Source organism: Lontra canadensis, unplaced genomic scaffold (genome assembly GCF_010015895.1).
Source record: "Lontra canadensis isolate GAN:19392208 unplaced genomic scaffold, GSC_riverotter_1.0 scaffold6, whole genome shotgun sequence".
Taxonomy (NCBI): domain Eukaryota; kingdom Metazoa; phylum Chordata; class Mammalia; order Carnivora; family Mustelidae; genus Lontra; species Lontra canadensis.
Window position 1 is genome coordinate 32,796,720 of NW_022631000.1, and position 14,288 is coordinate 32,811,007.

The following is a 14,288-nucleotide window of genomic DNA, read 5'->3' on the forward strand; positions in this document are numbered from 1 at the left end:
ATAAAGGCTAGCCTTACATGTTGAAACATGAGCATGTGAACAATATATTCATTGAATTTATGCAATTTTCTGTTTACTCTGAGGATGACAAACAGGCAAAAACATTAGTAAATGAGGCTGATATTTAATCTAGAAAACAGCTTTAGGAATCAGATAAGAAACAAATTTTTAATTACCACAGTGTGTGATCTACAGGTAATACATCAAAAGCACTTAAGTGTTTATACTAGTTCCAGCTGCTTACCCTAAAAACAGTTAACTACTAAATCTGTAATGCTTATATAAACCAACAAGTAATAAAGGAAATCAAATAGCCTCGGAACAAAAGTGTTAGGTCAGCAGTTTGAACTTGCAGACCCGTTCTTGCCTTTTTTAGACCAAATGATCACTAGTTACCCTTGCTTTCTTCCTCTCTTTTTCTGTAAGCTTTATTTAACAACTGGATTTCCTCCTGGTAGCCATCCTTCTCTTGATGCTGCCTTTTACTGTTCTGCCTATGTGCTTCAACAGTGTCCGGAATGGAGATGTTGATATCAGCATCGGGATTACTCGTGGGTAAAAAGAGAGAGTATGAGGCTGTTTCCCCTAAATCACAAGAAACAAATCTGTTTTCTTTCCGTGAGTAGCGTAGGGATGGAGATCTGACCTGTGTAGAGGACTGGCTGATGTTGCTAATGATTGACACAGTGTCCAAGGCTTCCTCATTATCACAAATTTCAAGAACTTCCAAGTGTATTTTCACACTGGTGTCCGCAAATGTGGAGGGAGAATCTTCTGAGTTTGGTTCATGGCCAACACTTTTGGATCGATAGACTTCTATTTTCTTAGAGGCTGGGGTTATTTTTTGTCCTTCTGCACTTACCTCATAGGTAGAAAGAGAGAGGGTTTTCCCCGTAGGTGCTTGAAGAGACACAGTCCCCTGGAATGCACACAAGGGAATGGCAAGGGCACCACCAGAACGCTGGGGACAAAAACAAAATCGTTACTACTGAAAACTAGTTTCTGGAATTAGGACATTTAGAAATTTATTTTATTCATCAATATGATAGAGTTTTTTCTATTTCAGACCCATTTCCCTAGAAACCTTTATCAGTGATATTTAAATTCTACCATCAAAACACTATAGCTCAGTTTCTCCTAGGTCAAATATAATATCTAAATGAGGGCAGTCAGGAACGTTTCTTTGAAGATAAAGGACGTATTCCTGTAGCTTATGGCAAAATTTGTGTATTGTTGGGGGGCAGCAGTCAGTGCTTCCAAAGGCAGAATATGGACATAAAATTGAATGCATATATATAATCTGAAATTGCTTTTATAGTTTTGTTACATTAAAAAGTTTGCATAGGTTGAAAGAAATGCAGACTGTGTTATCAAATGCGCTTTTTTTCCTGTTTAGTATGTCACAGAGAATGATAATTGTGAAACTGTGATTCAAATTAAGTATAAAGTATTATTCAGCTGTTAGGTTTGAGCATTCAGAAGAGGAACCAAATGTCCCCAGAACAGTGCTACACTGTGCTCACTTTTCCATGGAGAAATCACAGTCATTAAAGTAAATCTAATAATAGAGAACTCTCCCACATCTCTGCAAAAACTTTCTTGAAGGTTAGAAACTTTTATATTGTATTTAAAACTTTGTATGTTAAGATTTTTAAAAATCTGTACTTGCCACTGATAAGTGTTTAAGAAATGAAAGAAAACAGACTCTTACAATAGCCTGTGTTTTATATTATTGATTCATATCTTCATACTTCCAGTTGACTTGTTTTCTTTTTTGATTACATGTGAGTCTCAGAAGGTACCAAACTTCCTGAGCAGTGCTCTCAAAGCTAGATCCCCGGACTAACATCATCAGCATTACCTGGTAGCTTGTAAGAAATGCAGATTTTTTTGAGCCCTATCCAGACGTACTGAATTAGAAACTTTGGGGGTGGGTTCTAGCAGTCTATTTTAAACAAGTGATTCTGTTGCATTGTAAGGTTTGCAATCCCTAATTAAAGAAATGTTGTAGTCCAGAAAAAGAAGGGGAAGGAAGATGGTTAACACTTTCCATACATGCGCCGATAATCTAAAAAGCTGACTTACCAACTGGATTGCCTTAAATGTGTCTTTATAGAGGAATTGGCATGAGGGTTCATGGTATTTTGCCAATTTCGGATGATCAGCCTTTCTGTTTGCCTGTAACTATGACAGCTTTAGCACTGAAATTCTTGCATCTCAGGAAAATTCCCAGTTCCAGAAAAAGCAGGATAGCTGGTCACCCTATTTGCCTTGAGCATTTTGTATCTGGACCTAAGTGTGGCTTTAGGAAGCCCAGGACTACAATTTGGATTCTCTTCTACTAAGAGAAAATTTTAAGGGAGGATTTATCATGAGATTCATTTGGGTGCCTTCATGCCTAATTCTTTGATTTTTAGGGACAGTGAAAAATATAGTCTAGGGTGTACAAGACATGTTACTAGTCTTTTTTAGTTATTCTCTATGGAGAAGTCTTGAATCCTCTTTATCCATAAAGGGTCCTAAGAACCTAAGTTTAGGGCCTTGTACCCTAAAGGGCTGAAAACTTTTGAAAACTTACACTGTAAATTTCAGTTTACCCTTCTACTGAGACAAAGAACTTCACCAACTTCATATGTGCGACTGAAGCAGAAAAGACAGGAGCAATACTTAGGTTCATTACTGTACCAAAGCATTGTTTGAGTGGTAACAGCTTTTCGGCAAAGGGGAAATGGCCTTCATTTATTTTTTATTTATGCTTTCATTAAACATTTGCTTAGTATTGAAGTAGTCCTTCCTATCAGAAGTTTCACTTTTCACAATTTCAGTTACCCATAGTCAACTGCGATCTGAAAGCTGACGATCCTCCTTCTGCCCTATGATCAGAAGATCAGTAGTAGCCTAACACTGTGTCATAGTGCTTATGTCATTCACCTCACTTCATCTCATCATGTTAAGTATTTTATCATCTCACATCATCACAAGAAGAAGGGAATGAATATAGTATAATAAGATGTTTTGAGAGAGACATAACACATTCACAAACCTCATATACTGTTAGAATTGTTCCATTTCATTATTAGTTATTTCTGTTCATCTCTTACTGTGCCTAATTTATGAATTAAACTTTATCATAGGTATGTCTGTATAGAAAAAAACACATATTATGTATTGGGTTTGGTACTAACAGTGGTTTCAGACATCCATTGGGAGTCTTGGAATGTATTCCCCATGGATAAGGAGTAAGTACTGTTTGTGCAAGATTCTGAACTTGCATTGGGTATACAGATAAATATACTATTTCTTCATTCAAAGACCCCACAGATATAGTTGGGTGACAAAAGCATATAAGAAAGAAAAAAAAATTGAGTTCCAACTATTTTAGTAGAGATAGGAACAAAGCTCTGTGGAGTCCAGGAATGACCACTTTTGGTAAAGAGATTTCATACAGGTTGGCATTTGAAATTGATCTTAAGAAAAGATTTGCAGTTTTAAAAGCTTTGCTTTGTGAATGATAAGTCATGAGTGGAAGAGCCAAATTAAAGACTTTCCATCTTGAGAGAAAATTTTATCAAAGGCAGAAATTTCAGTTTTTTAAAATAAAAATGGACTGAGATATTACTTAGAAAATTTGTCATTTAATAATGTGAATTATAAAAATAACATCCTTCATTCTGAGAGCTAGTAATATGAAAGCTGGACTTCCTTAAATCATACTTTACTGCAGGAAGAAAAAACAACCCCAACTCAGTGCTTAAAAAATTATTTTCTCTTTGACATGGTATACTGTGTAAACAAAGTCCTATGGAATATACTAGTTTAAAAAAGAAAATTGAATGGAGAAAACTGAGTTATCAGACAGTGTGCTCAGCAGTACTGGCATGTCTATTTTAAAAGAACCTTCACTAGAGCATCAGTAATATGACCATATCTTTATCTGTACCAACTTGCATCACTGATGAAGAGTTAATATAAAAGCAAATGTGATTTTTTTTGCATCTGATTTTATACATCCACATAATGCAGATTTCAATAGCTCTCATGCTAACTTAAATGAACAAAAAAGCTTTACTGAGTTATCAAATGACATCTCATTAAAACTGGCATTTGAGAATTGCATAGCACCAGAGTTTAGCTAAGTATGAAGTCTGTTATTCTGAAATTGTACACAAAGTCTTGAGTTATCAAAATTAAACTGTGAGGGACACATGGGCGGCTTAGTCGGTTAAATGTCAGACTCAGTTTTGGCTCAGGTCATGATCTCATGGGTTGTGAGATCAAGCCCCAGAGCCCCATGTTGGGCTCCATGCTCTGCAGGGTGTGTGCTTAAAGAGTCCCTCCCTCTGCTCCTCCCCCACTTGCATGCACCTGGGTCTGGGCTCTCTCTCTCAAATAAATAAACCGTTTTTTTTTTTTAAATTACACTGCATAACATTCTTATTCAAAGGGATAGACTCCATTTGACAGTCACAGAAGTAAGAACACAGAGACAGATTATATAGAAGCAGATCTGATGCTGGCGAGAATGCAGAGAAAGAAAGAAAGAAAAAAAAACCTACACTGTTGGTGGGAATGCAAGCTGGTGCAACCACTCTGGAAAACAGCATGGAGGTTCCTCAAAAAGTTGAAAATAGAACTACCCTATGACCCAGCAATTGCACTACTGGGTATTTACCCTAAAGATACAAACATAGTGGTCCGAAGGGCCACATGCACCCGAATGTTTATAGCAGCAATGTCCACAATAGCCAAACTATGGAAAGAACCTAGATGTCCATCAACAGATGAATGGATAAAGAAGATGTGATATATATGTGCAAAATGGAGTACTATGCAGCCATCAGAAGAAATGAAATCCTGCCATTTGCTACGACGTGGATGGAACTAGAGGGTATTATGCTTAGCAAAATAAGTCAATTGGAGAAAGACAACTATCATATGATTTCCCTGCTATGCAGAAGTGGTGATGCAATGTGGGGGGTTTGGAGGGTAGGAAAAGAATAAATGAAACAAGATGGGATTGGGAGGGAGACAAACCATGAGACTCAATCTCACAAAACAAATTGAGGGTTTCCGGGGCGGGGGTAGGGAGCGGGTGGTGGGGTTATGGACATTGGGGAGGGTATGTGCTATGGTGAGTGCTGTGAAGTGTGTAAACCTGGTGATTCACAGACCTGTACCCCTGGGGCTAATAATACATTATATGTTTATAAAAAAATAAAAAATAAATTATTAAAAAAAAAAGAAGCAGGTCTGAGCATACTTCTTTGCACTATTAATCCAAAATTGACATGTTAATTTCAGCAAAATGGTACTGTCACTTTAAGCCAATTTAGCAGTTTTAATGTTACTGGTTATGAAAATATTTAATGTATAAATTTGTTTTGGTTTTAGATTTGTGTAAGAACTATAAATGTAAGGAGTTTTACAAAATATTGATTATTTTAAAGCAAAAACATAAGAATTTGATTTGACAGTAGGATCATAGATTTTTTTTTCTTTCAGAGAGATCTATTGTTTAAGTTAAAGGAACATTCCTCCAGATGAGGGAAAATGAGAGCTTGAATGAAGGGAGAAGTAAAAGGATAAAGATTCAGGGAGATATCTAACAATTTGTGTAAAATCAACAGAATTTCCACCTCTTTTAGGAAGGATATGGAGGGCAGACTAAAATGGAGAGAGATGGGAAGCAAGAGAACAGACTAACTGAACCTCCAGTATTAGGACTGGGTTAGCTGGTAGGTTTATAACAACGGAATGAAGATGTTGTCATATCTTGGGTTCACAGAATACACAAATACCAAGCTCATAAACAATTGCATTTCCATGTGACTCATACTACAATATATCCAGGCTGGAGAATTATAAGAATATGGAATAAGTGTACTTACCCTAGGTGGAGTGAGGGAAAAGGAGACCTAGGTAGGGCTCAATTTTTATAGATGAAAAGAAATACTTGATATCAGTGCAGTTATTTAGCATTGTTCTAGAGGTCCTAGCTAGATAACAGTCAAGAAATACTGAGCAGGAAAAATAAAATTATCATAATTTTAGGGGCACCTGGGTGGCTCAGTGGGTTATGCCTCTGCCTTCAGCTCGGGTCATGATCTCAGTGTCCTGGGATGGAGCCCCAAATTGGGATCTCTGCTCAGCAGGGAGCCTGCTTCCCCCCTCCTCTGCCTGCCTCTCTGCCTATTTGTGATATCTGTCTGTCAAATAAAAAAAGTTATCATAATTTTCATGTGAAAATATTGTATGCTTTGAAATTCTAGAGAAGGGACTCTAAAAAAGAACTAATTTGGGAGTTTTGTAGGGTAGCTAAGTTGTAGGTAAATGTTAAAACATCAATAGCAGTTATCAGTTAAAAAAATATATTTTAAAAAGATCCCATTCAAAATAGTAACAAAATTATAGAAATGTGTGAGAAAATATGAAAAAAAAACTATAGTTAGAGAAATCCTGAATAAATAGGAGACAAAAGAAACAATATTTCCACATGGAAAAATTCTATTGTAAATATGGGAATTTATTTTATTGTATTGATTTAATACAATTTAAATAAAAAACTTAATAGAATACCAAGGAAATTTTACTTTAGAACATGAAAAGTTCTTCCTAAGATTTATCTGCAGATTTATAACCAAGAGTAAATGTATAACCAAGAAATTTTGGAAGTAAACTAATAAGGTAGATTTACAAACATGATATGAAGCTATAGTAATTAATACAGATTGTTAATTGCAAGATATAATAAGTTAAGCAGTCAAGAAACAAAATATAGTCTATCACAAAGATGGCATTTCAAAATAAGAAAGGAATCAAATGGCTTTCCATTACAAAACTCAACTGGATTCTTTTTCATGTTATAAGCAAAAATAATTTCTTGAGTCTTAATAATGCTTTTATAAAATGCTGTATGAAGGAGACCTTTACAAATCTTGAATGAAAAGCAGAAGTGACAAAAGAGGGACAGATTTGATTGCAGAAAAACTGAAAATATCTATGTAAACATGTATGCAGAAAGCAAAGATAAAAAACAAATGGCATCCCAGGAGAAAATATTTGCAGCATACATAGGCAAAGTTTAATAGTTACATAGAGAGTTTCTCCAAATCAGTGAGATAAACATCCCAGGAGAAAAAAAGAAGTGGGCAAAGCAATTAAAGGAAGAACTACAAGTGGAGAATAAACATACAAAAACATACTTGATTTCACCAATAATCAAAAAAATATAAGTAGAAACAATGGGTCATTTTTAGCATCTCAGATTACCCTCCACAAAAAAAAAAAATAGTGAGAGAAATGAATAAAATGATAGATGCCATCTTTAGAGTACATCTTGATTGTATTTGATTATAAAATAAAACTACATATACTTACCAGCAATCCTATTTCTGTGAGTCAGTTCTACCACCAAATAGCAACACACATATTGTTTATTTCAGCACTGTTGTAAGTCCCCAAATAGAAATAACCTAAATGTACTCGAAAACTTTCTTGAAAGAATGAAGTAAAGCTATAAATTCTGCCTGGGTAAAATAATTTCAATACATTTTGAGTGATAATAGCAAGTTGCAAAGCAATATGTAAAGTATGAACCAATTTTCTTGTAGAAAAACATCTACCAGAAAATGACTCAGCAAATTATACATGTGTAGGAATAAAAGATATATAGACACACAGCACACGTATGTATTCTAGGCACAGAAAAGATTTGAATGGCTACATTCCAAACAATTATTTCCACTGAAAGTAGATGTGGGGAGGACTTCATCTTTAATGGTTTATATATCTAAATTGTTTGATGATGTTGATGATTTTGCATATGGAAGTTTATTAGGTAATAGAGAAGGCAGAGAGTGCAAAATATTATTAGAAGGGCATCCAGGGTGTGGAGTAGGGTACTGAGTGTGTGTTGCCTATGATGATTGCTCAAAGTTCAGTTTGGTAGTCAGTTTGGAGTTTGTGCTGCATTTGGGGTTTGTGCTGTTTTTAGGTTAGAAGTGAGGAGACAAGGTGTGTGCAGGGTACTGTCTCAAAATTTTGCCCTAATAGTTTGATTGTTTAGAATAAGAGTCCCAATTGGGATACAGTTTATTTTCTGTTTGAATTTTTTAAAGGGTAGCAAACAGCACTTTTGACAAGAAAAATAAATATTTTAAATTTTCAGAAAGGGAAAGGATCATCTTGTCCTAAGCAGACAAAATAAAGTGACCAGGGTCAGTGATGAGTTACTAATTTTGCTCCTCACTAATTTTGCTGCAAAAACTATTATAAACATTTGGGTCAAGCAATCTGTCAATGTATACATTAAGTTCCAATAAAGAATCCCACTTTAGAAAAAAATACTATGTAATTTGAGTTACAAACCACATAGTCCACAGATTTGAAAGCCGTTCAAAAAGTTGAAGAATCATTTCAAAATGAGACTAAAAGTAAAAGGCACTAAATCTTAAATGAAAATTAATATTAATTGTGAGGAGATAAAAAACAAAAACCCTGTTATTATTGATTTAATTTGTCTTCATCTTTGTACTGGGTTGACTAGCATGTCCCCTCCAAAACTTATGTCCACTTGTATCTTGTGAATATGATGTTATTTGGAAATAGGGTCTTTTCACACATAAACTAAAATGAGGTCATAGTGGATATGGGTGGGCCCTAATCCAGTGACCAGTGTCCTTTTTTTTTTTTTTAATTTAATTTATTTATTTGACAGAGAAATATCACCAGTAGGCGGGGGACAGGGGAGTGAGCAGGCCTTCTGCTAAGCAGAAGCCCGATGTGGGGCTCAATCCCAGGTCCCTGAGATCATGACCTGAGCTGAAGGCAGAGGCTTAACCCACTGAGCCACCCAGGCGCCCCAACCAGTGTCCTTTTAAGAAAAGAGAAATTTGGACACAAACTCACATAGAGGGAAGATAGCTATGTGAAGGAGGAGACAGCATTTAGAGTTATTCTATTGTAAACCAAGAAAGGATGGCTGCACTGATACCTTGACTTTGAACTTCTAGCCTCCAGAAATATGAGACATAGATTTCTGTTGTTTAAACTATCTTAAGTTTGCAGTAATTTGTTACAGCAGCCCTAGGAAATTAATACAGAGTTTTGTGCAAACACATAATGAAACATTTGCAAAGTTCTGCAACTGCCAGTTTTCTTCTGGAGACCACAACTGCATGGCATTTTTGTCTAGTCCACATAGAATGTAATCTCCTCCAGGAAAAGGAACATTTCCTTGTGGGTCTTTATTTTCTCTACCATCTATACCAGTGCCTGACACATGGTGGGCCCTCAAAAAATACTTATTAAATGAATAAATATGTGCATGAATGAATGAATCTGCAACATTGACCTTGTAGATTTTTTTAGATTCTGTATTTTAACTTCCTAAAGCAGAAAAAATAAGATCATCCTTCAAAAGTATTGCTGTTTAAAATTTATTTTTTTATATTTTAACAGCCCTATATAATAAATGATAATTACAAATACATCAGAAGAAGGTGATATTAGAACATACCCTTTTTATAAAAACAAAATAGAATATTATGGGACCCAATTGTGTGTGAACATTTACTTCATGATAAAAAAATGATAAGATTCAGAGAGCATAAAACTAGTCATTTCATAGTCTCTGCTTTCTTCCCGTTTAAAAGTATATGAATTAGCATATGCTGTCAGGAATAATGATAATCCATTATTGCTGTACTCCTGAGCGTAGGTGGCTGGGAGCTTTTTTTATTTGGAAATGAAAAGCAGTCTGTAAACCTCGCAAATGCTTCAGAAGGAGAGAGCATGCCCTGTAAACACATTAGCACAAATAATCTGCTCTGGTAATTGATTCAGACTTAACTGACCTTGGGCATATTGAACTTTTTATTTCTTCACTATAAGCCTCTAGGTGAATTCAGGGTGAAATTATAATATAAAAGAGTTGCTCCAAATTTCTCTCCTAACAAGGTGAGGTATTGTGTTATCTGAATCACTCAACTTAAGAAAGACATATTATAACACGTAAAATCATAGCGCTTACCAGAAACTACAGAGTTCTGATTTCTCATTTTATAAAGGGAGAATTGACACCCAGAGAGGTGAAGGGTTTCCCAGGGTTATGCAAGTAATAGTAGTAGGACAGGTATCTTCATGCCCAGTTAAGTGCTCTTTTCCAATGTACCATTTTGTCACTTTAAAATAAATCTGCTTTAGTCAAGAATAGATCAAAGGTTTTTTTGCCCTGAAAGCCAGAATTCTATCACTAACTCATGAATAATCTAAGTGACTGACAATTTTAATCTAAATTAAAATCATATAGATGATCTTTAGGTTATTTAGGTGACTTTTAGGCTTCTTAAAGTACAGACTCGAGAAAGTAAGTCAAACAGACCATCTAAGATGGTTAGGGGAAAAGAGATAAAGACACTAAAAATAAATGAACAAAAACAGCAGGGAGAATGAGAACTTTATGAGAAAAACAATAAACTGGTTTTAATAATATTTTTGGAACATTACTTAAAACTATGACTGCAATATTTCATATATTCAACATCTAAAATATTCCTTGTGTCATCTTGCCACCTTTATTTAAATGTTTAGTACACTAGAATAAGGAGGACACATGAATTACTCAATTAAAAGAGAATAAGGGCAAGAAAATGAGGGCCTTTATAAAGGGCACCATGTATCATAGAAAGTGCTAGGTGTTTTAACACATATCCCATTTAATCCTCACAGATCTTCAAACTGTAAATTAAGCTTTTTTTAAATGAAATGTTTCACAACTGAGTAACAAATTTAAGATTGATATTCATCATAAATAATTACTGATTCTGCTAAACACAAGCCATATGTCAGACTTCTTACTAAGTACTTTATATATATTTTCTTACTTGATTTTCATATCAACCTTATACAATAGAGACAGTTGGGGCACCTGGGTGGCTCAGTGGGTTAAGCCTCTGCTCAGCAGGGAGCCTGCTCCCCCCCTCCCCCGCCGCCTGCCTTTCTGCCTACTTGTGATCTCTCGCTCTCTGTCAAATAAATAAATAAAATATTAAAAAAAAAATAAAGGTGCACCTGGGTGGCTCAGTCATTAAGCCTCTGCCTTTGGCTCAGGTCATATAAATAAATAATCTTAAAAAAAAAACCTCTAAAAAAATTTAAAAAAATAAAATAGAGATAATCATTATCCCAATTTTATAGATGACATAATTGAGTCATGAGGATTTAAGTAGGTAATGCAATAGTCCAATCCAAATCCAGGATTATCTGTCTCAAACCCCCTGCTCTTAGCCATTCTCCTACTTCAAGGCATAATGTTTGTGATAAAATATGAATAATATACCTCATTCTCCTAATCCACCTAGAACCCACAATGTCCTGTGGAAACAAAGGAGAAGTGGGATTAATTATTCACACTAGGAAGTGAAAGGTGTATGTATGTATGTGAGTATGTATGTATGTATTTATTTTTAAATATTATTTATTTGACAGAGAGAAACACAGTGAGAGAGGGAACATAAGCAGGGGGAGTAGGAGAAGGAGAATCAGGCTTCCCAGTGGGCAGGGAGCCTGATGCAGGGCTTGATCCCAGGACCCTGGGATCATGACCTGAGCCAAAGGCAGACACTCGACCAACTGAGCCACCCAGGTGCCCCTGAAAGGAATATTTAAAGAAGATACTTGAGAAAATATTTTCTAAATAGGGTTTTAGAAGATGATTTCAGTAGGCAGAAAGTAAGGAAAATGTATTCCAGGATGAGGGAATAGTAAGAGCAAAGGCAAATGGAATTTGGAGGGAATGACATAGTACAAGTAAATGAGACTAGAAATAGAGGTTGGGCCGAGGGCCAAGAACCCTGTACACCAGTATAATGAGTTTTGATTATATTCCATGGGCAAGAGGTAAATGTGATTTTTGTTTTCACATTTATGGAAAGGAAATAAATTAAGATATATGGAAGTCCTCTATGTGTAGGCAGTACACTTGGCACTTTACATGTGAAATCTAATTTAATACAATAATCTATAAGGGAGGTAAAATTATTTCCCTTTTATAGTAAGCAAATTGAGGTCTGGAAAACTTAACCAACTTGCTTAGGTTATAAACAAAGTTAAGTTTTGAACTGTGATTTAAACTCAGCTCAGATTCCACATGTTTTCTACTATCCCATTTAAAGTCTAAGAAGATAATGGGGAGCCCTGTGAAAGATGGATTGGAGGAAGTGGACCATGGTGTCAGGGAGACCCGTTAGCAGGTTTTTACAATCATTGTGTGCAAAAGGAAAGGGAATCTGAGTTTCAGTACTGATAGTAGAAATGGCAAATGTGGGATGGACTCTGAGATAGTTGCAGAGGCAAAATTTGAGAGTGGGGAGGGTCATGGCAAAGTATTGCTGTTGAATCACATACAGCTGCCATAGAACTCAGTTCAGTCACTATTGCTATAATCCTTACCTCTAAGTCTCGGTTTCTCATTTCTAAAATATAAAGAATAACTGAATTAATAGATGTAAAATGATTAGCTGAGTGTTTCACACAAGTGCTCCATAAGTATTAGCTGTTAGGTATGATTAGGAGGTGAGTAAGAGAGAGAAATCCATGATGTCTTTGAGATTTCCAGTGTTAGTATCTAGTATCAGTAATTGACATAAAGAGCTTAGGAGAATGTACATAATGTAATTCTACTTTTGCAGTCTTCATCTCCTAATCAGGCAGCATATTCCTCTGCAGTATTTTACCCTAATGGCCTAAATATGCTAAATAAAAGCCAGAGATTAGCAGAAGAGGTTAAAAACATGACAACTAGGGGCGCCTGGGTGGCTCAGTGGGTTAAGCCTCTGCCTTCGGCTCGGGCGGGACATGATCTCAGGGTCCTGGGATCGGGCCCCACATCTGCCTCTCTGCTCAGCCGGGAGCCTGCTTCCCCCTCTCTCCATCTGCCTTTCTGCCTACTTGTGATCTCTCTCTCTCTCCCTGTCAAATAAATAAATAAAATCTTAAAAAAAAAATGACAACTACATACTGTCTACAAGAAATTCACTCCAAATATAATGCTATAGGCAGGCTGAAAGTTAAAAGATGAAAAAAGATATAGCATGCAAATATCAATCAAAGGGAATCAGAACTGGCATATTATTATCAGATAAAATAGACTTCCAAGAAAGAATATTACAAGAGACAGGGAGGATTATTTTAGTAATAGATCAGTCTACCAAGAGGACGGTGTGTATACACCGAACAACAAAGCTGCAAAATCCATAAAGCAAACTGACAAAACTGAAAGGAGAGATAGTCAAGTTCACAATTACAGCTAGGGACATCTCTACCCTTCTTTTAATAATTAATAGAACAGCTAAACAGAAATTCAGCAAGGATATAGAAAAATACCATCAACTAACATGATCTAATCAACATTTATAGAAAATTTTATAGAAAGAAATGCTTTTATTTGTAGAAAACTATACAACAAGAGCAGAATACAGATTATTTCCATGGAACATATACCACGATGGATCATATCTGGGACATAAAATAAATCTCAATAAATTTAAAACAATGAAAATTATACAGAATGTATCCTCTAGCCACAGTGGATTCAAGGTAGAAATAAATAATAGAGAGATAAAAGGAAAATCTCTAAGCCCAGAAAGTAAAGACACTTTTAAATAATCCATGAGTCAGAAAGAAAGTCTTAAAGGAAATTAAAAAAACACATTGAATGAAAATTAAAATACAACCTATCACAATTTGTGAGATACATCTAAAGCAATGCTGAAAGGGAAATTTAAGGCACTAAATGCATACATTAGAAAAGAGGAACGGTCTCAAGTCAATAATGTAAGTTCCTGCTTTAATAATCTAGAAAAAAAAGAGCAAAATAAAATTCAAGCAAGAATAAGGGAAGAAATCATCAGGATGAGAGCAGAAATCAGTGAAATTGAAAACAAAGCAATAGAGAAAAATCAGTGAAGCAAAGAACTGTGTGTTTTTTTTAACAGATTAATAAAATTGGCAAACCTTTAGCAAGAGTGAAAAAAAGAAGACACAAATTACCTATTGGGAATGAAATTGGACATCACCACAGTCTGTGTTGAAGATAAAGGATTACTACAAACAACTGTGCACATTTAAATTTGACAACTTAGAAGAAGAAATGGACCAATTCCTTATAAAACACAAACTCTAACAATATATCAGATATGAAATAGATCATTTGAATAGCCCTATAACTATTAGGTAATTGAACTCATAATTTTAAAACTCTCAAAAAGAAATCACCAGGTCCAGATGGT

General features: G+C 35.3%; 1 protein-coding gene across 2 annotated transcripts in view; it reads right to left on the reverse strand.

Moving 5' to 3' along the window:
• The window catches only part of GPR149 (G protein-coupled receptor 149), a 63,192-nt gene continuing 48,904 nt past the window's right edge, over positions 1-14,288 (reverse strand). For both annotated transcript variants that reach the window (XM_032852553.1, XM_032852552.1), the window contains exon 4: positions 1-961. In XM_032852553.1, the coding sequence (XP_032708444.1) occupies positions 389-961 (573 nt within the window). In that variant the 3' untranslated portion in view covers positions 1-388. The remainder of the gene's footprint in view (positions 962-14,288) is intronic.